At 46.6% G+C, this 23,670-nt stretch overlaps 1 protein-coding gene across 4 annotated transcripts in view; it reads left to right on the top strand.

Annotated features, from left to right (window-relative positions):
* The window catches only part of PLXNA1 (plexin A1), a 366,161-nt gene that overhangs the window by 47,035 nt on the left and 295,456 nt on the right, over nucleotides 1-23,670 (top strand). For all 4 annotated transcript variants that reach the window (XM_056853406.1, XM_056853393.1, XM_056853399.1 and 1 more), the window contains exon 2: nucleotides 10,184-11,523. In XM_056853406.1, coding sequence (XP_056709384.1) covers nucleotides 10,219-11,523 — 1,305 coding nt within the window. In that variant the 5' untranslated portion in view covers nucleotides 10,184-10,218. The remainder of the gene's footprint in view (nucleotides 1-10,183; nucleotides 11,524-23,670) is intronic.

Below are 23,670 nucleotides of genomic sequence, written 5' to 3'. Positions count from 1 at the left end.
TTTTAATTGTATAACGTACAGGAACATTTATAGGATTTCCCTGTGCATGCAGTATTTGAAAGCCACAGGCTTTGAGACTTGGAGAATATTGATTGCTTTTACTATTCTCCAAAAGGGAAGATACTCTGGGAGTTTTGTAAAAAGAGTGCCCATGTTGTCTCCTCACCTTTGAAAATCACTCATATCTCCGCATTCTTATCAGGCTTGGATGAATGGGTATTTTTTTTAAGCCTTACCCCATACAATTTTTCTGATCTAAAATGGCCTTGTGGAGTTGCTATTTGCCTTATAGGGCCAAACTTACAAGTGGCTTCATCGCTACCTGAATGGTGGTCCCCGGCACAAAGAGTGTCCGGCTGTCCTCCACTAAGGCCCAGCCTGGTGGAACTCCCTTTCCAATAAGACCAGGGCCCTGTGGGATCTTAAGGAATTCCACAGGGCCTGTAAAATGGAGATATTCCACGAGGCCTATAGTTGAGGTAGGATTGCCAGCTCCAAATTAGGAAATACCTGGAGATTTGGGGGTGGAGCCTGAGGAGGGCGGGGTTTGGAGAGGGGAGGGACTTCAATGTCATAGAGTCCAATGGCCAAATTGGCCATTTTGTTCCGGTGAACTGATCACTGTCACCTGGAGATCAGTTGCAATAGTGGGAGATCTCCAGGTAGTACCTGGAGGTTGGTAACCCTAAGTTGAGGCCTCCCTACCCCCTCTATGCTGTTAACAACTAAAATTTGGGGGTCCTGACTGCTTTTCCAGGCCCACAGTGGCCCTGTGCTCTATGTTGAGCACCACTTGTTTAATTATAAATGGATTAATAATTGAGAATTGGTTTTTAAAATTTTATTTTTTTTAAAGGTTCAAGTATATTGTGATGTTATTGTATTGGATGTGGTTCGATGATGTTACCTGCCCTGAGCCTGACCAAGGCTGGGGATAGAGGGCAGGATATAAATAAATAGATCAATAGATAAATGTTTGACGCAAGGGGATAAATAGCTCTACTTGGCTTTCAGTTTGACCAAACGGCACGGGTGAGAAAGCTTCCTCCCTCCTTCCCCCCTCACGCCACATTCCTGATTAGAATCCTCCCTTCCCACATTATTATTAAAGGGGGAAGGGGGGGAATGCTTGGAGCTTCCTTGACACAACTGGCAGAGTCTTATGTGGTTTTGGCTCTTAGTTTTGTCTCCTATAAAGAGATTACATACATCACCCCTGTGTCTCATGGCACACCTTTTCTGTGTGAATAATCAGTTCATAGCTGCAAATTTACTGTATTGTAGCATTGTGATCGGGGCTGTGACGGGGCATAATTCATTCCCTTTTCCTGGCAGCTTTGGGAGTTGGTGTTTCTGGTGGGAACAGGGTTATGAGTCCCATTTGTGAAACAAATAGCAAGGGCAACAACTACCTGGCACCCAGTCAGCAAAGAGAGAGTTGTGAGGGCTGGTTAGAATTGCACTTACTATTCGGAATGCAAGCCAAGACGTTGCTTGAATTATATCCTGTGTGCCAGCGTGGAGTTAACATGGCTGCAGTTCTCAGGGTGCTTTTAGAAGGCCACGATTTGGGGTTTCCTGTGCCGCTTGCGGGTCCTGCTCTGGTAACAGGAAATGCGAGGTGTCAAATGTCCAAGGTTGGTGGAGGAAAGAATGCTATTTGTGAGTGATACTCTGTTGGCTCTAAGATCTCCCAAGCTTCTCTTGTTTTGTATATTGAACTTTGTCAGTTGGACAGACTCCCTTACTAATTCTGGGTCAAGTTGTCCTTGTACAGGTGGCAGTGAACAGTGTATGGACTTTGGTGAAGCTAAGATCACAGTGATCGTCTCCCTCCAGCAACCTCCTCCTGTTATTGGAACTAAAGGGAAGTCTGACATATGGTGTGATCATCTTTCAGTGATGTTGGATTTTTGCTATGAAAGGGGTAAAGCTGTTTGTCTCCCTCTAGCCTGTAGGGGGCAGTTCTTGGATAAGGTACTTGCTCAAGGGTCCTGCCCCTACACTAGATGCAGAGGTGCTTCTCATAGAAAGAGTAAATGGGATGGATTTTGCAATGTGACCATCTGATTGGGTAGGCTGGCAGTTGCCAGTCAGTGCTTTTCGCCAGTTATACCTCCATAGCTGTCCTGTCCAGATGAAACTGCAGTGCTAAAGGAGATTCTGTTGCCGTGAATGGGTCACCAGCATCCTTGCAGGCTCTCCAGCAAAGAATGTAACAACTCTTTTTTGAGCTGTTTTCTGATGTTGCCTGGAGACTGTAGCCTTTCATTTGCCAGGTCAGGCTAATTTTTTAGCAGCTGTTGCCAGCCTCTCGCAAGCACAGCCTGATGCACCCTAGAGCAAGGATGCTCTGTTTGCCAGGCACATTGTTGGGCCGCTGTGTTCAATTGAGATGTAGTCGCACAATTCTAGCAGAGTCAAGCAGTTGCCTGGGGTTATTTTCCCCCCCTGTGTGTGCCACTCCCTTTTGGGAATTCCACATACTGTCAGTAGCCAGAGGTTTTCCCTGGATAGTGAGACTGAGCCATAGAAACCAGTCAAAGGTGTTATCGTCCCCCATCTCTGCAGTAGCTTTTAGAACCCCTTATCAGGTAAGACTTTAGCTCATACTCGTTAGTTGTCTGTTTTAAATAGCAGTGTTAGTGTGCAAAGTGCTTGTTGCTTACCATTCTCTTGAATATATAGCCAAAGGGTGGCCTCTGTGTGGATAGTAGACCAGCCACAGCTACTGAACTGTGTAGAGGATATGGCAGCGATGAGGAGGCAAGAAGTCTAAGCCCAGGAGGCAGGCGCAACTGGAGTTGGAGCCAGTGGCGAGAGGAAAATACAATTCTTTTTCCCCTCCGATTCCTCCTGTTGCTTTTACTTAGCATTTGCTAATGGTGGTAGCATTTTAAGTGCTGCATAAAACATAATGCATCTGACCTCCCCTGATGTTTTTGATGTCAGATGTAAACTTAGAATCAAACCAGTTATGACAGTGGCTGCCACTTTTGATGGCATTTATACATTTACTACCCTATCCAATTTGGCCCTCAGTCAACTGAATGGAACTTATTCAAGAAGTTGCATTGATGGGATGAAGGTTACTGATGTTAGAACACAAAGCAACGTTAAGAGTTAGGTGTAGTCTTATAGAAGATCAGTTAATCATTCCCATTTTGTAGATAGGAAACCAAAAATGGAAAGAGTGGGATTGTATCCCAGCAGAGTTTGCTCCCCTCTGTGTCCAAGTCCGAGAATCACACACTTTCTATTTAATCTCTGCAGTTGGTAGCCGGTGTAACTCATGTTATCACCCTTGGACAGATCTCATTAGAAACTGATAAAGGGTTGGGTCTCATCAATGTGGAACCCAAAGGGAATCAGGTGAAGAAGGTTTGAGGTTAAGAGGCTGACTGGATTCAGTGTGCAGGGACTAAGGGCCAGTGAACAGTGGCTTTTGTGATCTGCTCACAGAAGCTGCTGTTTTGCATGTGCCATTGTTAACACCTCAATGTTGGATGACCACTGATGTGTCTCAGTAGGTGCTCATGGCGGATGGCACGGGGTCACCCAGAGATGGAAGAAATTTGGATATGAAGTGGCTACCAGTGCAGTCGTAAGCAAAGTTAAACCCTTCTAAGTCCATTGAAGTTAATGGGCTTATAAGGGTATAATTCTGCTTAAGATCACAGCGTATCGGTCTTAAGTGGCATTGAAATGCATTCTGGCTGAACTCCTTGAAGATACTGCTGCTTTGGGAACCTTACACACTCCTTTTTTGGGGAGGGGGGGAGGGAGATGCAAACACAGTGTGGAACAGTGGCTGTAATGTATGGAACCCCCAGGTTCAGCGTCCACTGAGAGCAAGACACAACCACTCTGACCTGCCTCACAGAGTGGTTGAGAGACTAGAGTTCCTTCTGAGCTCCTGAGAGGAAGGGTGGGCTACAATGCCACAGATAAAACTGAAGAATGTCTTAGTGGCATGTATCGGACATGAGGCGTCTTCTCTGCTGCCTGCAACTGTCAGGAGTTTGGACCTAATACTCTTGAGAGCGTAGTTGGTGGTTTCTGGCGCACTGTAAGGACATGAAGAAGGAAGGAACTTTGCTATTAGCAGTCTTGCAGCTGGTATCTGTCAATGCAGGCAGGAGAAAGATATGCCTCTCTACTGGCTGTTTCAGGATGACAGGCAATTCTGATCATCCCTGTCATGGATGCGTATAAATCTTTGGCTACTGGTAAATGAGCTCCACCTCTTGTAGAGGCAGTCCTTCTCTGTAGCACTTCTGGTTAATGAAAGAGTGGAAATGATGTGGAAAGTGGCGAACAGCTTCTAATAGGGGTGATCTGGTTTGCAGGGTTGAGGCTGAAAGGCTGCAGCTGCTGAAGTACCATTTTGCTATGGAGTTCTATGAGAGCCAGCATGGTGTAGTGGTTAAGAGCAGTGGACTCTAATCTGGTGAACCGGGTTGGTTTCCCCACTCCTACACACTGTTAGTCTCTTGCCATGAAAACCCCCCAAAAAAGAGGTCGCCATAAGTCGGCTGCGAAGCCTGCTGGGTGACCTTAGGCTCATCACACTTCTCCCTGAACTCTCTCAGCCCCACCTACTTCACAAGGTGTCTGTTGTGGGGAGAGGAAGGCATTGTGATTGTAAGCCTTTTTGAGACTCCTTAAGGTAGAGAAAAAGCGGGGTGTAAAAACCAACTCTTCTTCTTCTTGGTTCATAGTTTTATCAAAGTAATTCTTTGCCTGTTCTGTATCTGGAAGACCTTTCCTGCCTTTACTTGTTTTTCTGTTGTTCACGTAGCAGGAAGATTACCTTTGAGGGGAACTCTGTTCCCGTAATCCTGTATATTTTTGGTGGGTGGGATAAGGTTAGGGATATTTTACATTATTTATAAAATTTTATTTGCTGGATCCAATTTACTCAAGGCAGCTCATAATAGACATAAAACACCGACAACACAATCAAACTCTCAATAAAAAATCAGAGATGCTGGAGATTTTCCATAATTTTAACACATGACACATTTGCACACCTGTACGATTCTGTATGGTTGGGACCTTAGGAGATGAATGCCCCAGAATTTCTGTGTGCAACTCCAGTTTCTCCTACCAGCTCCAGATGAGTGAAGAAATTATATAGGACCTGGGGCTTGTTAATGGCAGGGGAACCGTGTGTGTGTGTGGGTTTATGTAATATTGCCTCAAGCCCACTGGCTTTCACTGCTCCAAACAAAGGGGGAATTACTAGGAGGCACAACAAGGTAAAAAAAGAAAGTAAAGGTAGTTCCCTGTGCAAGCACCAGGTCATTACTGACCCATGGGGTGATATCACATCACAATGTTTACTGGGCAGACTGTGTTTACGGGGTGGTTTGCCACTGCCTTCCCGAGTTGTCTAGACTTTACCCCTCCACCCCCCGCAAGCTGGGTACTCATTTTACTGACCTTGGAAGGATGGAAGGCAGAGTCAGCCCTGAGCTGGCTACCTGAAACTGACTTCCATTGGGATCAAACTCAGGTTGTGAAGAGAGCTTGGACCACACTACTGCAGCTTACCACTCCACGCCACGGGGCTCCTAGGCAAAACAAAGGCAAATAAAATTTCAGAGCAACTCCCCAGACCCTCTGATCACCATTTACCATTCAGAAGTAGAACTTGAAACACAGCGAGGGTTTATTCAATGAAGAGGAGAGGGAAACCAGAGCAGGGCAGACATGTATAAAAACTCATACAGCCTCCATGGGGAGGGGGAAATAAGTTTTATAGGGCTTTTTTGGGTTGGGAAAGCAACATGGGGGGGGAGAGTCCCCCCCCCCCAAGCTTCAGTCTCCACTAAATTGGGCCATGGGGGAACTTGCAGCTGTCATATAGCCTTAAGTCCCTGTGGTGATCATGTGGCACACATAACGTGTGGTTTGTCCCTCAGTCTTTCATGTAGGCATGCTGGCTTTCTGTGCCATTGTCAGGACTGTTGGTGCTGCTGTGGACCCCCATGGGCTGTAGCTCTTCATCAGGCTACACTGTTCTTTGCGCAGAGCACTCATTCTCCTCAGATAGCTTTCACATCCCTTTCCCCTCAGAAATCTCTCTTCTCTTTCCCCGGATGTGTCCTGCAGCTCCGTCTTGGGGACAACCCCCTTCCTTTCCTCTTACAAAGTCCATCAGGGTGCCAAATCCATAGGGCTGACCTATGGAGAAGAGGGAGAGAACAGAGATGGGAAGTGAACCATTTGGGTTCAGATAGTAAATCATTGTCAGAGCTGGAAGTACAATCCCATACTTCTAAATCGCTCTCCTTAAACCAGGGGTGGGGAACCTTTTTCCTGCCAAGGGCCATTTGCACATTTATGACATCATTCAGGGGCCATACCAGGTGTAGATCTCCCGGTGGGGGGGGGAAGAGGCTAGGGTTGCCAGGTCTCCAGCCACCACCTGGAGGTTGGCAACCCCAGGGGAGGCCACACAGAGAAGGCCTGCAGGGTGCCCCCCTCCCAGCAGCCAGCAGTGCGCCCGAGCAAACAAGGTGAAGGGGGGCGCAGCCCACAGTCGATCGGCAAGGGAGGAAGGAAAACAGAGAAAGAGGAAAAGGGAGGAAGGGAGAGAAAGGGAGAAAGAAATGGAGAGAGAGGGAGAAAGAAAGAAAAGGACGAAGGGAGACAAAGAGAAGGACGGAGGGAGACAAAGAGACAGAAAAAGAGGGAGAAAAGCCTTCCCCCACACACACACACACGCTGGCCCCACGCGACCGGGCCCCAGCCTCCTCTGCCCACACACACCCCCGGCGGCGCACAGAGCCCTGCACGACCGGGCCCCAGACTCCATGCCCTTTCCTCCCCAGAGTCCACAAAAGGGCCTCCCCGAAGACCGATTGGCTCCTGCATGCATGCTCCGTCGCCAGGAGCCGCCAGCCTCTTTCCCCCTTCCTCTCACTGCTCAAAAGCCGACAGTCGGCGAGAGGAGGTCCAAAGGGCGCCGCAGCGCCACTGTAAGCCGTGGCTCCAGGAACACCCTCTGGAAGCCGCCCTGCGCCCCACCTCTGCAGCAGGGCACCGGAGCTCCCGAGGGCCACAAAAAATGTCCTCGGGGGCCGCATACGGCCCCCGGGCCTGAGGTTCCCCACCCCTGCCTTAAACAGCCATCCTCCCTCTTCACAAATTATCACCGTTTATTTCCCTCTTCATTTGTGATGGTCTCTCTCTGTGTTTTCACTCCCTGTCTTTATAGAAAGTAAAATCTCCTTAATGACCAACCATTCAGCACACTAAAGTCTACTTAGGTAAATGGTGAAATGCAATGAACTCTTTCACTACTCAATGTGTGCCTGCAGGCAGAAGAGAAAAAAAGTCCCTAAAAAACGAATGGTTTGTTGTTGTTTTGGTTTGTTGTATTTCCTCAAGAACCTCCTTATAGGAGGAGTAGAACTCTTGGGCTTCCCCCCCAGGGATTTTGGGATGAAATGGATCCTACTTCTGCAGCAGGATTGGGTTTAAAGCGTTTTCCTCTGTTTGTGGAAGGGGTTGGATTGGCAGTTTTGACAAGCTCAGTCCATCCTCTATTGCCACAGCAAAGTGAGATGAGCCTAGGTTGCTTACCTGAAATGTAATGTGCTTTATTATAAGAATGGCAGGTCATTCATTGTCAGTGGCCCATTCAGATCTTTGGCTAACCTTCTCCCCATTTATAATTCGAAGAAAGAAGGCAGCTTAATTCCAGCTCAAGGCTGCTGTTTGCAGGATGGTGTTACTGGGGCTCACTCAGATTCTCAACATCATGCATTCACAGCTCACATTTTACTAACTTGACATGATTTAGATTTGAATAGGTGGCCTAGAAGGCAGAGGCATGGATTTCTGTGGCAGAAACTCCAAAAATAGGACCAAAATGGCCAAATAGCAGATCTGTGGGGAAAACAGGGATTTGGGAAACAGTGTGGGGAGAAAGAATTAACCCTCCCTCCTCCCATGTCAATGCCCCAGTCCATATCCATTCATGGGTCTCCCGGCATCTTGTCTAGTTTGACTGTTAACAGCCAGAAAACACAAAGTCAGGGAAATAATGAAGTATTATTGAAAAGATATGCAGAGACAGGAGTCCACATATCTGACCATCAGGTTGCCAATTTTGACTCTACTCCTGACATCTGCCTCTGTCCTGGATGCCCTGCACACAGATTCCATCTTCTCCCATGAGTTCTCTACAAGCTGAAGAGAAAACGTAGAAAGGGTGGGAGTCTTTGTGCTGTGAGTGAGGGACCAGCCTTCCCCTGCATCCTCTGGTGCATGCAAGGATCCTGGAGGGCAAAAGGAGTGATAGTACTGGGCATCAGGGAAGGAAAGAAGAAGTGGTTTGAATCCTTCTTACCCCTTTCCCAGTGCCTGATATGAGGTGGTTATGCTGTGATTTGATCTTGGGTGTCTCCAAGATCTGTGAGATTTGACTGTACTAGGCTTGATAAACTAAGCTGGATGCTGAAATCTTGATTTTTGGAGGATGAATGCTTGGTTTGCTGTTTGCACCACAAAATGTCTGATGCAGGTATGACCTGTGGTCAAACTGGAGCAAAGAACAAGCCTGCTGTACAAGTCAAGAAAAATTATGCTGCACTCCAGCTGTTAAACTGCATAATTTCTCTGCCCTCTCTGCCTGATAGCTTTGTGATGTGTAAGAAATCTAAGACGAGGTTCAAGGTCCAGCCAGTGCTAGGAGAATGAACAAGGGAAAAACAGTCATTTGCTTGGGGCATGGGAAACCCTTGAAGACATAAAAAAGCGCCATTCTATAGCTGGTCAGGCCTGGTTCGTTTGGCAATACTCTGGCAGTTTCCTAGCGGAGCTTCATCCTGGGCTTACCTGCAGAGGTAACTGAGATATGGGATGGTCAGTGTTGGTGAGCAGAGCAAAATCTTATTGACATTTATTTGAATAAATACCACTGGGGGAGAAAGGCAGGGTATCAGTGAAGTCAACAAAAGAAAATAAACACACAATGGAATCTTTGGTATTAGTAGGATGTATAAGCAGTGCTTTTCACAACTGTTTCTTGAATGGGTGGTGCTGTGCTTAAAATGTGGAGTGGAGGAAACCGAGTGGCTTCTAGTGTTTGGAATCCTACTTGTGCTTGAAAGAAGGGGTCGAGGTCTGTATCTGTATGGGACATTGTAAGTAGGTTGTTCCTCTTGAAACCGTTAGGCAATCTGGTAGAGAGTAGAAAAGGCCATGCAAAGTTTAGGACCTTTGAGGTAGGGGTTCCAGGGAAGCACATTACCTGTGGAAAGAGAGGGAAGGTTGCTCATTCTGGATGGGGCCGGGGGCTGAGAAAAGGAGCAAAATCACTGCAGGCACATTTGTTTATATTGCATTGACTGGGAAACTTGCAGGTTGGCACTCACATATATAAAAAAACTAGGAACGGTCTTCCGTGTATAAACTACATGTGCCTCCATTCTTCCATCAACAACCATTTTAATGCCCCCCCAACACAATCAGGCTTTTTGTTAAGAGTAGATAGGGCTTTGTAGACCCCCACCCCAGTCTTTCTTTCCTTCACCATCATGTGTAGAAGCAGTCCAGTATTTTTCATAAATCAATTTTTGTGGTCTCTCCCTATTGCAAAACTATGAAGTTGGAGAAACAAATAAAGAGGGATATCAGAGGCAATCTTTTTGCAATGAAAGCGCAATGAAAGACTTGACTTCAAGAAAACTCTGTAATACACACATCTAGTTTTAGATGGCATACAAATTTAGGAAGAGAAACCTTCTGGGCAAGGATGGAAAATACTAAAGTAGGGGTTATGAAAGAGACAATCCCTGTCATTTAAGTTATTTTAAGCCAGTTTCAAATCTTCAGTGTTTTCCTCATTTTTTTTGAAGTTTTCAAACTTTGAAAGCCGAATACTGTCTTGTAGTCATAATAGTAAAGTACCCTTTGTATCCTTCCTGTTTGTCCGACCAATGTGGCAACTGTTTTCTGTAGTGAACTCACAGAATGGTCATGGGAACTTTAATGGGAGGAATGTAAATGATTAACAACAATTCTGTGCAGCTCTTCTCCCCAGACAGCTGAACATTTCAGAGATAACGAACCACTTCCATTCCTAAGATGTTTGTAGCTGTGAGGCTCTATTGTGCTGTTCCATTCCGAGTTGCTTATCTAACCCTGTTTGCTTTGTATTTTCTTTCAGGGCTGAGTAGGATGTCAGTCCCCACGATGTCCTGAATGTGGAGATTGGTGGAAGAAGAGGAGACGATCCACAGATCACTTTTCTTCGCTGCCTTAGGTTTGATTCTGTTTATTTTGCGGGTAGGTCAATGCACAGCCATTGCTGGATGTGACGCTTCCGCCATGTGGCTCCTAAGGCTCAAGTACCGCTTGTCGGTCAACATCTGGACTCTGCTGCTTCTGAGGAGTGCCTGGCTGCCATTAACAGAAGGTACCTCCAAGTCCTCCTCTCCTTTTAGGACTTTCCAGGTCACAGAATGGAGTTTGACACACCTGGTGGTCCACAATAAAACTGGGGAGGTGTATGTCGGTGCGGTCAACCGGATCTATAAGCTCGCAAACAACCTCACGCTGCTGCGCACGCATGTGACAGGGCCAGTGGATGACAATGAGAAGTGCTACCCCCCACCCAGTGTGCAGTCATGCCCACATGGGCTAGTCAGCACCAACAATGTCAACAAGTTGCTGCTGGTGGATTACTCTGGGAACCGGCTGATAGCCTGTGGCAGTGCTTCACAGGGCATCTGCCAGTTCCTGCGTTTAGATGACCTTTTCAAGTTGGGTGAGCCTCACCACCGCAAGGAGCACTACCTCTCCAGTGTGAATGAGTCAGGGACCATGTCGGGTGTCATCATCGAAGTGCAGAATGGTCAGAACAAGCTCTTCATTGGTACGCCCATTGATGGCAAGTCTGAGTATTTCCCTACTCTGTCCAGCCGCAAGCTGATGGACAGCGAGGAGAACGCAGAAATGTTTGGCTTTGTTTATCAGGATGAGTTTGTCTCTTCCCAGCTCAAGATCCCTTCAGATACACTCTCCAAGTTCCCCACGTTTGATATCTACTACATCTACAGCTTCAGCAGTGAGCAGTTTGTCTACTACTTGACCTTGCAGTTGGACACCCAGCTTACCTCACCTGACTCTACTGGGGAGCAATTCTTCACCTCTAAGGTCGTCCGGCTATGTGTGGGTGACCCCAAATTCTACTCGTATGTGGAATTCCCCATTGGTTGTGTTCGAGATGGCATTGAATACCGCCTGATTCAAGACGCTTACCTCAGCAAGCCTGGGAAGGCACTGGCCAAACAACTGGGCATCACAGAGCACGAGGATATCCTCTTCACAATCTTCTCTCAGGGCCAGAAGAACAGGGTCAAACCACCAAAGGAATCTGTCCTTTGCCTCTTCACACTGAAGAAAATCAAAGACAAGATCAAGGAGCGCATCCAGTCTTGCTATCGTGGGGAAGGGAAGCTCTCTTTGCCCTGGCTTTTGAACAAGGAATTGGGCTGCATAAACTCAGTAAGTAATTTATTTTTGTGTGTCATTTCCACACCTTTTGCCTTGATTCTGATTAGTCCAAGGCTTCCACTGAGATACTGCTGTTTGTGTTTCTAGTGCATAACATCCATGAGTTAGGCCCCAGCTTGGGAGTATGGGATTTTTTCCCTTCGATCGATGATCATTCCAAGTTCAGCAATGTTGATATGAATAAGTAACCAGGATCTGGGTGTTGGGGCTTCCCATTAGTGTTGAAAACTTGACTTTGCATTTATCTATTTATTTTCCATTTTTCTTCTTAATAAGAACCCAACGTGGCTGAGAACTTTCTCACGACAACTACCCTGTGAGATAGGTTAGGCCGAGGGAATGTGACTGGCCCAAAACCCACCTGGTGAGGATCCCATCCTGGGTCTCCCAGGATCCTAGTCTGATGCCATCTCCACTACTCCATGCCACCTCTCACTTTGATTTTCACCGTTGTCACCTTGATGAGTTGTAGCAATCGGTGAAACGAAAACTGAAGTATGTTTGTATCCCTTGATCAGAAGATAAGTATTTCTGGCAATACTGCTGTGTGGGTTACTATGGCTTGGATTCATGCATGTTTCTCTCCAGGTGCTGCAGAAGCAGTTTGCCACTGCGGAACTCTCTCTGCCTTTCGCTAGGCACTTGCATTAGACCAGTGTCTACACCATGCCTCAAAGTGCCTCGTATGAGAGGAATACGTCCTGCAGCCGAGGACCACTTCCATAGCACCTGGAGAGAAGCATGCAGATGACCAAACCTATGTGAAAAGAGTGACAGAAGATGTGAGGAGTTGTCCAAGTGACTGGGTGGTGCCCTTGCAGCTCTACAAAAAGATATGCATAAGGAAGGAATATTAGCTAGTCATGATGTTCTAAATATATCTTGATCTCTGATTTTTGCTAGGATCATCCATCCAACCCCAAAGCAAAAATAATAAAAGATGCCCAGTCAGGGCTCATTAAAGATAATGTGAATGCAAGGGAATTGCAAGAACAGTAGCTTCATCCTCCAGTTCATAGGCACCTCCGAATTCATAGGTGTGTACAGAGCACAACTGGAGTGTCAGGTTTTGTGGGTGGTTAGAAGCAAACCATTGACCCAGGGGAAATGGGAGTGAGCCAACATCTGGAGATGCTCTTTCTCAACCAAGGAACAAGTTACCTGCCTATCCTGAGGGAAGCATTTCCTATAGGCTGTTGCTAAGACAAACACTGGAGCTTTATTGCCCTGTTCCATTGAGTTTAGTCTGTGGTAAGGCAGGGAGTGGAGCCTGTTTTGTTTTAGGAACTGTAGCGGGGCTCATTTTTCAGATAATATAAAATATAAATATATTTGACCTTTCAAAACCATGGTGCATTGGACAGTACCATAGGACAAAGGTGAATATTTCTGAGAACTATTCTGAGTTGCAGAACGCTGACATGCTGAACTGGTCATTCATTCACAATTCATAAATAAATTCAACAGGGTTGACGCAAAGCCTCTTAGTGCTGTAGGCTAGGGTGCCCAAGCTTCCCTGCCTCACTGTCTGCCAGCGCGTGGGAAGCAAGAAGATGACACCTGCCCTCCTAATCCCCCACTGCCCCCCCGAGGGAGGGAGGAGCAGGTTCGTTGCTGGCCACCCAGTGGGGCTGGGAGTGCCTCCTGGAGTTGTCACATGCTGTGGCAGGGCTCTGACGCTATGGCTGGGCCAGCGGGTGGGAGCAACAGGGCCGGTTGCGGCCCTTCTGGCTCTGGTGCCCTAGGTGATAGTGTAGGTGTGCCTAGTGGATGAGCCAGCCCTGAAATTCAATGGGATATGTAATTTGATGGTGGCAGAGGACAAGATGGCCACTGGTTTTCATGGGTGTCTCCCCTCAAATCCATTTAAAACTGAACCCAGACTTTATGAGCATTTAGGTTGATTGCAGGTAAATCTGTTTGGGCCCACTCCTCTCCCCAGCTCTGTAGCAGTGGAGGGGCTCCAGTAGTTGTTAGCAGTAGTGAAGGTTTAGGCCCCTGAAACTGTGACAATCATCTGTGATGACTGGGAACCAAGTGAAACATAATCCCCCTGTATCCCAGCAGTTGTGGATGCTTGCGACGGCTTCCAAGGCTTAAATCTTAAGGCACACTGCTCATTAATAATGCCTGGAACTCCCAGTACCACTGCTTCTTACTTTCAGTAAGTCTGGGAAAAGCAAAGGCATTTTTGAGAAGGACTCTTGGCTGGTAGGTGGGTGGGTAGTTACTAGACCCGATTAACACCCTCAACATTACACTCCTAATGACACCATCAGGAGTGTGATAGGGCCGATTTAGAATGGGACCTGTTTTAATTGAATTAATTTACAAATTAATTTGATTTGAATGGCCCCATTCCAAATTGGCCACAGGGCAGAGATCAGTCCATCAATAGATACAAGTTTATATTTGCAGTTGAATCTGGTCTTTTGACTTGTGTTCAGAAAAGAATGATATAGTTCAGAATGCCATCTCCTTTCTCCTGGGGACTGAACTTAGAATCCCCAGAAGAATAGAATCCAACAGCATGTTTGTTCTGTAGTGAGTATAGGATAGGGTGTTAGGTTCATAACGGCATCTAGGACAATTCATACTTTGTCCAGCATTAAAATAGTAGGAAATAGAGTAGAATATAAAGTCAGGGCTTGGGGATGAAAAATGATAGTTTAAGTCAGTGGTTCCCAAAGTGGGCAGTACCACTCCCTGGGGGGCGGTGGGATTATCATGGGTGGCACTAAGAAACAAGGGGGCAGCAGGGGGGTGCTAGAGGTGGGCCCATTCAATTGTGTTGTTGGATAGGGTAGGGGGGTGCTGGGGTTGAGTTTGTGGAACCAAGGGTGTGGTGGCCCGAAAAATTTGGGAACCACTGGTTTAAATTCTCTTTGTTTAGTTTGCTAACAGTTGTCCATTACTTGAAGGGCCAGGAGCCATCCTTTATTTAAACAATTGTTTTATTCCAAAATGGCTTAGCCTGGAAGCATGGAAGAGATGTGCATGATCCTGTTCCATACATTGGTGTGTTACAGATGACCATTTTATGACACCTTTTTATCACACATCTACGCCTGACGTGATCAAATCTTCTTTACTGCTTAGTGGGTAATACAGTTGACCAAGCTACTGCAGGGTGAAAGAGCTCCTCTCAGGTCATATAGCCATTTGCATGAGCTCATTGTGGCATGAAAAGAGATGTCCACCAACCAGATGATAGCTGCTTAACTGTTTTATTGCCTGTAACTGTTTGTTTATGGGTGGTCATCTGTAGTCTTCAGCCAGGCAGCAGTTGTAGCTTACCATATATCCTCTCCTTTCATGTGTTCAAAAACTGGGAGAAGTGTGGGTCAATACAGGAATGCTGGGCTGCAGAGATGATTCATGTGGTTCTGAGCAGCCATATGGCAAGCCTTTAAGCTACTTCTGTGGTTTCCAGTCATCTCTTTTATTTCCAAAGTGGCAATTGCAGTGTGACAGCTCTACACTGTGGCTTCATTTAGCAATACTGAGGCAGGGGATCTGTTGTGATTGAATGTAGCATAGCTTAGTGCTGTTAGAAGGATAGACAAACCTGACCAGTAGTACCAAAAATACTGTGGAGTTCATGGTGTGTGGAACCGATGGTAAAATAGTAAGTTCCTGGCTGTGGGGAACATCAAAGTTTGGAGTTGTGGAACTGACTGTGCAGAGCAATTTGCCCATGAGAAGGGAAATTAAATCTGAATGGGAATTCTAGGCCACAGATTCCTGTGCTGTTTGGGAGGAGAAGAAGAAGAGTTGGTTTTTATATGCTGCCAGGAAGAATCCAACCAGCTTACAATCACCTTCCCTTCCCCTCCCCACAGACACCCTGTGAGGTAGGTGGGGCTGAGAGAGTTCTGAGAGAGCTGTGACTAGCCCAAGGTCAGCCAGGTGGCTTTATGTCTAAAAGGCCCGGTTCTCCAAATCATAGTCCACCACTCCGGCTACCGCTCTTAACCACTACACTGCGCTGGCTCTCTGAGAGCAGCTCAGATTGGGTCAGAGATACAAAGTGTGGTGCAGAAAGCTTGACCTGTGTCCTCTTACTTTGATAAACCCATAATCATGAGAAACAATCACTTTCTGAATAGGGTAACCTTTATTCAGCTCTTGACACATCCTAAATGATTGACCTGGCCGATCTTACTGTGGTCAAATAGTTGGAAAATTGAACTGGTCAGGAAGCCCAGTCTAGGGTTGAGTGCTGGGCAAGACCAACAAGGCAGATCTTCCTTTTACCTTTGGGAAGAGAACAGTCCCCCTTGAAAAGTGAAAACAAGCACATGTGCTGAAACACACCCAAGGGAGTAGAAGTTATTCTTTTTTCTCCTGCTGCAGTTATCTTGCAGACTGCTGTCACGAACTTATGACTGATTGGGTTTTCTGCCTTCTTTCCTTGCTAGAGTTTTCCTTTCCTAGAGCCAGCGTGGTGGTGTGGTTAAGAGCGGTGGTTTGAAGCGGTGGACTCTAATCTGGAGAACCGGGTTTGATTCCCCACTCCTCCACGTGAGCAGCAAACTCTAATCTGGTGAACCGGGTTGGTTTCCCCACTCCTACACATGAAGCCAGCTGGGTGACCTGGGGCTAGTCACAGCTCTTAGAGCTCTCTCAGCCCCACCTACCTCACAGGGTATCTGTTGTGGGGAGGGGAAGGGAAGGTGATTGTAAGCTGGTTTGATTCTTCCTTAAGTGGTAGAGAAAGTTGGCATATAAAAACCAACTCTCCTCCTTCTTCCCCTAACTCACAAGGTGGTGGTTAGAATATAATGGAGGAGAGGAGAATGATGTAAGCCATGTTGGGGTCTCCAGATTAGCATATGATCATAGTGATCTTCATAGCTGAGTGGGTGTTTGAATTGGGCTTTCACATTCTAGTTATTTACACTCTATCTCTCCCACCACATTAACTGTATATGGAACATAAATAACCCTTACAGCTGCTGAGAGGCAAAGGTGGCTATGAGGAGAGGGCATCCAAGTCTCACAGAACGTAGCCCTTACTTCTGTTGGCTTGAATGCATTTACCTTCCCGTTATCTCACACTGTCCTTTGGAGGAGGGATTCCCAAAGTGGTGGGCTGAAACCCACTGGCCTCGCATGGTGTTTAGGTCATCACGTTGGTGGCGCAGATCATCGAGGCTAGAGTGGCATAAGGAGACGGCGCAAGGCTAATAGGTGGTTCTTAAACAAAAGCAAACTCTGTGAATCCTTTTTATAGTGTAAACTGCTGGCCTGAAGTATTTAATGTTATGCTATTTTTGTAGTTAGGCTTTTGAAAGCCTCTGGGGTGCTGAAATAAGTGCATAGCAGTTGGTGTAGACTTGATTTTACTGTCCATCTCTCCCCCTTATTTATTTTTCCATTTCCTTTTCTTTTTTAAATGTTGGGTTACCGTATTTATTATATGGTATACTTTGGGGAATGGGCCCCGTGGTGCAGAGTGTTAAGCTGCAGTACTGCAGTCAAAAGCTCTGCTCATGACCTGAGTTCGATCCCAACAGAAGTCGGTTTCAAGTAGCCGGCTCAAGGTTGACTCAGCCTTCCATCCTTCCGAGGTCGGTAAAATGACTACCCAGCTTGCTGGGGGTAAAGGGAAGATGACTGGGGAAGGCACTGGCAAACCACCCCGCAAACAAAGTCTGCCTAGGAAACGTCGGGATGTGACGTCGCCCCATGGGTCAGGAATGACCCGGTGCTTGCACAGGGGACCTTTACTTTTACTTTTATACTTTGGGGATAAGGTCATGTTTTTTTTTTTTTTTTGTAGTGCCTCCTTGTTTTAGGTGCTTATTATTAATCCTTCTGGTGAGTCATGTAGGGCTGTCATTTTAGCGGTTGGGGGAGGGATAATGGGGATTTAAGTTGAGGGGGTGGCAAGAGGAAAGCGAGGGAGGATCTACAGCAAGGTTCAGGCTCGGACACATCCAGGGTTATGTTATTTGTTAAGAGTTTTGTCCTGTCTCATCATCAATGAACTCAGGTGGCATATATGGTCCCCTCCCCCAATTTAATCTCCACAACAGCCCTGTGAGGTCAATTAGGCTGAGACTCTGTGAATGGCCAAGGTCACCCAGTGAGCTTCGTAGCAGAATTCGTCCCTGGTTGTAGTAAGCACCACACCACACTGTCTCTCCAAATATATATGTATGTATAAATTAAATCATTTGTTCTGGTTGTCTTATGTACGATAATTATTAAAACCCTTATCTGAAACAGGAGGGGAGGGAGAGAAGGAGAGGCGATTGTCTCTCCCCTTCCTTCCCTAATTGGCATCTTTGGACCCCTTAGTGAATTCTAGAAGCCTAGAAGCCTTGGGGCTGAGTCACAGGAGTTTCTTTTCCTTACGCAAGCTGATTGTGTATCAGTACAGAGCGTGCTGATCAGGTTTTTTGGAGCGGCAGGTGTGTGTGTTGCTGCAGCAGGAACATAGCCTGGGCATGGGTCCTTTTGTAGAAGTGTAAAGACAGAGGAGTGCAAAATAGGACTTTTGCTCCGTTTCATAAATTACAAACACTGCAGAGAAACCAGACCGCTCTCTGGGAGCAGGTGGTTCAGCTACACCCACCTGGAGTGGCTTGTGCACAGGAATCCATTTGTAATTGTCCCGGGCAGCCCCTCCTTCCTCCTCCCCGGGCTCTGAGGAAAACAGCTAACAGCTGCCTGACAAAGTAAAGGGTTTGCTGTCAAGAGCGCTGGGCTCGCAAATCTGATTTTGGCTCCAAACTAATTCAATTTTGGTGGGAAATGATGAAATCGTTACACTGCTGCCTGCTGGGTCACATAACTGCTGACTCAGGGGAAGGAGATGCCTTTCTGTGCTCCCTCGTTTTCCCCTCCCTTCATTCTTTCCATAGTCCTTGGCCTGCAGTGCAGGTTTCGGAGCCAAGTGTTGCTCAGATCAGTTGCGGTTCCCTTGGGGGTTGCCCTGAGCAAGCAGGAAGGAGGCAGGGAAAAATGCGAAGCAAGGAATGCGACTGTGAACATAGGAAGGCTGAGACAGTAAATGCACCTCATTGAAAACAAAATGGACAGCTGTTTTTCTCCCCCATACTCTGTTATTAGGTGCTTTCTCTGTTTTCCAACATAAATTCCTTGCAAGATATCCTTGAGAGAAATACTGAGTACTGGGGATGCTTGTAGTAATGGGCCCTGGCTACCAGGAATCCCCCTGATCATTCTGTTCTGCCAGTTCCAGTTTCCTCCTAATGGGAAGGAAGGGAAGACATACAGAAACGTCTCCCTGTTAGAATGCAGTTCCCTGTGGCATGATGATCCAGACCTGGGGTGTTCTTTTTCTATATTTGAATTACTCAGCAATGGAAGGGAAACCTCTGAGCACGTACTTGGCTCCAGAGACCAACAGAGCCTTAGAAATTGTCTCTGCCTTTTGGAAGGCTGAAGCAACAGCAAGGTTGTCATGTGCTTGATTATTCAGCATCAGTCCAGAATCTGGACTAGCTATTCGTTTTTAGAGTTTCCCTGTCTGATCATTTTCAGTGAGTTGCTATTGGTGGAATGGTGGACTTGAAATTAGTTGGAGGAACATACCTTAGTGAAGTCCCTGTCTCAAAATTACCTGCAGCTGTTCTGGATCTTCTGGCTGTTTGTCTGTGCCCCATATGAAGCAGACACTTTCCACCAGCACACATCATTGTGTCCAGCTTTGAGGCTGGTCAAGGGGACCCTTAAGCATGTGCTGCTGATGCTTTTGATGCCCTTCTCGTACGTACTAAAAATCCCCTGTTGAATCAGTCTCAGAAAGCAAAGCATTATTCTGTTTTACAAGTAGTTTTATGTAACAAGAGGAAGATCATTGGATCCGTTGTGTTTGTCTTCCTTTTTGTCCCTTTCCTGCCTGCTTTTTAACTTCCTGTCCTAGAACAGAGACATATGGGGAAAAGAATTCACCAACAGCCACTCAACCTTTCAATCCCTAAGGTAATGGCTGAGTCCCATATCAGCTTTATTTGTCCCCACTGTAGTTTTTCTGACTCAACACAAGTGCAGTCTAACCTGACCTCACAGATTTACTGCAGCTACCTAAGGAGCTGGGGTCTGATTGAAATTCTCCAGGCCCTGTTATTGACGGCTTAGGTTTCTCCATTAGAAAGGGGTTTCTCACTGCAGGGTTTGAGAAGAACATGGCAAGGCATTATAAATTGGCCATTACACTTCTAGGACTGTTGGTATTTTATAAGATTTAGCAGAGCAGAGTTGGCATGAGTTGTTGCTTGAAGGCGAGATCCAGAGGAAAGTGCTGACTGGGTGGCTTATTTGCTGGTGCTTTCCTCTGAACTCATCTTGAACCATTGGCCGAGATTTCTGTTGGCTACATTGCTGAAGAACGGGCTGTCTTTTGCCTCTAGCTGAAGGGCTGGCCTGTTTGCATGGACTGTTTGTGCTTTAGGCCAGTAGATGCTCATAACACTTGTGCAACCATGCTCTGCACAGCAATTATATCATTAATGAATTGGGAAGACCAAGTATAAAATATTAGACTTTAAATGCTCAGGAAAATTCAGTATCCCTGCCACAAGAGCGCTTCCATGAAAGAAAGTGTTAAGAAAATGGGAAAGAAATGTGCTTTTATTGCAGAAAAACAGATTGTATGGAAAGCCCTTTAATTGCCCATTGGAAAATTGGGGGAAAGAAAGTCTGTAAATGGACTTTACAAAGCCACATGGCAAGGCTTAAAGCAAGAGGGTAAAGATTCTTGTTCATCAACTCTCTCTCGACTTTTCTCCCAAAGGAATTTTTTTATCGATGGTAATTGATTCAACATAACTAAACAAACAAGGGTTTAGGCAGATCATGAGAGGGAGGGCAGGAAGGGTTGCGTCCATGTTTGGCTCTTGTGGCGCTTTCTTACATGCCCAGGGCAATGCCAACTGCCACTTTGGGGTCAGGAAGCAATTTTCTTCCAGGCCAGATTGGGTAGGGATCCTGAAGGATTTTTTGGCCATCTTCTGGGCATGGAATAGGGGTCACTTGGTGTGTGTGGGGGAGGCAGTTGTGAATTTCCTGCAGTGTGCAGGGAGTGGGACTAGATGACCTTGGTGGTCCCTTCCAACTCTATAATTCTATGATTCTAAGGGTAGGAAAGGTTCAGGAGCAGAGCAGGACAATATAGCTTTGGGCTGGATGGCCCACTGTGTTCCTTCTCTCTTGCAGTTCCACTTCTGTAGTATGGGCACAGCCTTGTGACACTCGGCATGATACAGAGCTAGTGGTTCACACAATCGGCTGGTTTTTGTTGTTGTTGTTTATGTGGATTATCCTGATGGCAGTAGCTGGAAATGGCAGTAGCTGGAATCATACCCTATACCACTGTTTGCCTCTGTGGCAGCCCTTGCACTTTATGTGTACCTGAGAAAGGCCTAGACTTCTCATACAGAAAAAAACACCACATGTTTTGTGAGCTAATCCTGCACCTAGGGTTCGCCACCGGCAGGAGGTTTTTGGGGTGGAGCCTGCAGAGAGCGGGGTTTGGGAAGGGGAGGGACTTCAATACCATAGAGTCCAATTGCCAAAGTGGCCATTTTCTCCAGGTGAACTGATCTCTTTTGGCTGGAGATCAGTTGTAATAGCAGGAGATCTCCAGCTAGTACCTGGAGGTTGGCAACCCTACCTGCATCACCAGTGGCATTGACTTTGCCTTGCACCCAGACTTGCCCTTGTGTGCAAGAGGTCTATCTATGAGTGCACTTCTCATCCATTTCTCCCTTCCCACTGAAGCCACTATGTCATATTCCATGCTATTTCTAAAAGTCTCCTGAACCTCAGAAATGGCTTTTCAGGGGCCGTGGCTGGACAAGGAAGATGGGCAAGCCACATTCTGAGTGCTGAGTGGATCATTACATCAAAGCCATTGTCTTTGGGATTCATACTGCCCTAGTGCCATGGAGCAATCTTAAATTATCCAGCACTGCTTGAAGCCAAGAGGAAAAGCAGCCAGGCATGGCTGAGAACTGAGGAGATGTTTGTAGTTCTTCTGTAGTGCCCTTGGCTGGAGAACTCATTCCAACATGTTTGTTTCATTCCTTTCCTGGCTTGGAACCAGGAATCTAACAGACTGAAGATGTGACCTGGGCCAGGATACTCCGCGGAAGGCTGTGAGCCTTCACCTTGTGGTGTCTGCTGTCTTCTTCCTGTTCCATTTGTAGATCCTGGTTAGGGCTGGCACCCGGTGGCTAAGTTCACTTGGCCCTCTTGCTGAGTTTGCATATGCGAGACATTAATGGCTGCCATTTCTTGAGTCACCTAAATGGCAGCTCCGGGGGAAGGTCAGTTTGATTTTTTCCTACTAACTGTTTTCATGCTGCATGAGGAACTTTGTGCCCAGCTTAGGGATGCCAGCTTTCAGGTGGGATTTGGGGGTCTCCTGGAATTACAGCTGATCTCCAGACTAGAGATCAGTTCACCTGGAAAAAAATGAATTCTTCGGAGAATGGATTGTATGGCATTATGCCCCACTGAGGTCCCTGCCCTCCCCAGGCTCCATCCCCAAATCTCCAGGAGTTTCCCAACCTGGATCTGGCAATCTTACCCCCCCCCCATCCTCCACTGGTGGCCAGGGGGGACCTGGCAACCCTAGTATAGCTGGAGTTACTTTTCAGGAAATAATCTACATTTTGTTTCTAGGCCCTACTGGAAAAATGTTATTGTGTGTAGTGTGCCAGTGTTTATTAAATAAGTGTTCTGCGTTAAAGAACCCACCTCCCAAACTGGACCCAGAATTCACACTAATAACCATGAGTAGGAAAGAAAACTTCTCTGCTGTCCCTCACTCCTGGCCTAGGTAAGAACTGTAGGCCTGAGCTCTAATACCTGGCCAGAGGGTTGTGTCCAATCTGCAGACCACCACACTCTGTTTTAGGGGTCTATGACTACGTGACAGGGCTACCTAGTAAGTCTGTGAGAAACAATGAGATTTGAAGGGCTGGAAACAGGGATAGTTTATTGAGCAGGATAACAGAATACACTTATACCATCAGAATATTGTCAAGTGTACATGTAGCACCTATTACTAAAATGCCAATATTCATATGCATGATATTCCAACACCCACCCGCACATGTTCAACCATACATGCGTAAACTCAAGAGTTTGGAGAATGGGAAGAGAGAAAGAAAGAAACCAGGAAAGCATAAGGTTATATTACTTGTCCGAAATTTGGATTTGCCTGAATAGCTGGCCTGCAGAAATCAGGATATTCAGAATTCCCTCCTGACACCTTACCAGGACCATTCAGAGACCTGAGCAAAAGTTCCAGTACGAATCCAAGTGAAACGTCTAGGTAAGAGTCCGAGGGGCAGGGGGAGGAATCGTGTTGCACTTACCATATTGTGTGTATGTGTGTGTTAAGCACAGCAAAGGAGCCAAAGTTCAGGGTGCACAATAGAGATCTGATTTCTGATCACAGACATGTTGGGAGGGGATTATTATAGCTTGACTGCAGGAGTGGGAGAAGAATAACAGGCAAAGCATTTGGTTTTTCTGAGTGTGGAGAGAGGCAGGGAGTTTCAGATGAGGTCACAGGCAAGCTTTCCAATTGGGTGGCTGAATGGTGAAGGAATTCCTGGCAGGAAAGGGAGGCTTAGGGTGGGGCAGAGGTATGTTGGAGGAAGATCCTGGGCCTTTGGAATCATTCCAAATAGGAAAAGGGAGGAAAGCTTGGGGCAGAAAGGCAACAGGTTAAAGGTAGATTTGGACCTTTTCTACATGGGTTATTTGCCATGTGTTTGATACTGTTGGGAGGTAGGTTCCCCCCCCCTCTTCCCCACAGCATCATGGTGCATTCGTGCACCTGTCCAACCCTCCCCTCCCCTGCCCTCTCCTCCCCTGTTTTGCTACAAGTTATGGGAAAGATCATAACAAATCCTGGATGGTTGCTGTGTGGGCAGGAAAGTTTGGATTGTGCTGGTCCTACCCACTTGGCAGCTATTTTCTTTTTCTTCTTTTAAAAAGCGGGGAGCTCAAGAGAACCTGATACACAGATTTTTATAACAAAATTCAATTGCTGATTTAAAAAACACACAAAAACAAAACAAAAACTGAAAGAGCCCTGGTGGCCAGGACTGGGGACAGGAAAAATGTGGGGAAATCTGACACGTGGAAGTC

The sequence above is a fragment of the Euleptes europaea genome, chromosome 1 (genome assembly GCF_029931775.1).
Source record: "Euleptes europaea isolate rEulEur1 chromosome 1, rEulEur1.hap1, whole genome shotgun sequence".
In the NCBI taxonomy this organism is placed as follows: Eukaryota; Metazoa; Chordata; class Lepidosauria; order Squamata; family Sphaerodactylidae; genus Euleptes; species Euleptes europaea.
The sequence above is the reverse complement of the archived record's forward strand: the minus strand, read 5'-3'. Positions and strand labels throughout refer to the sequence as shown.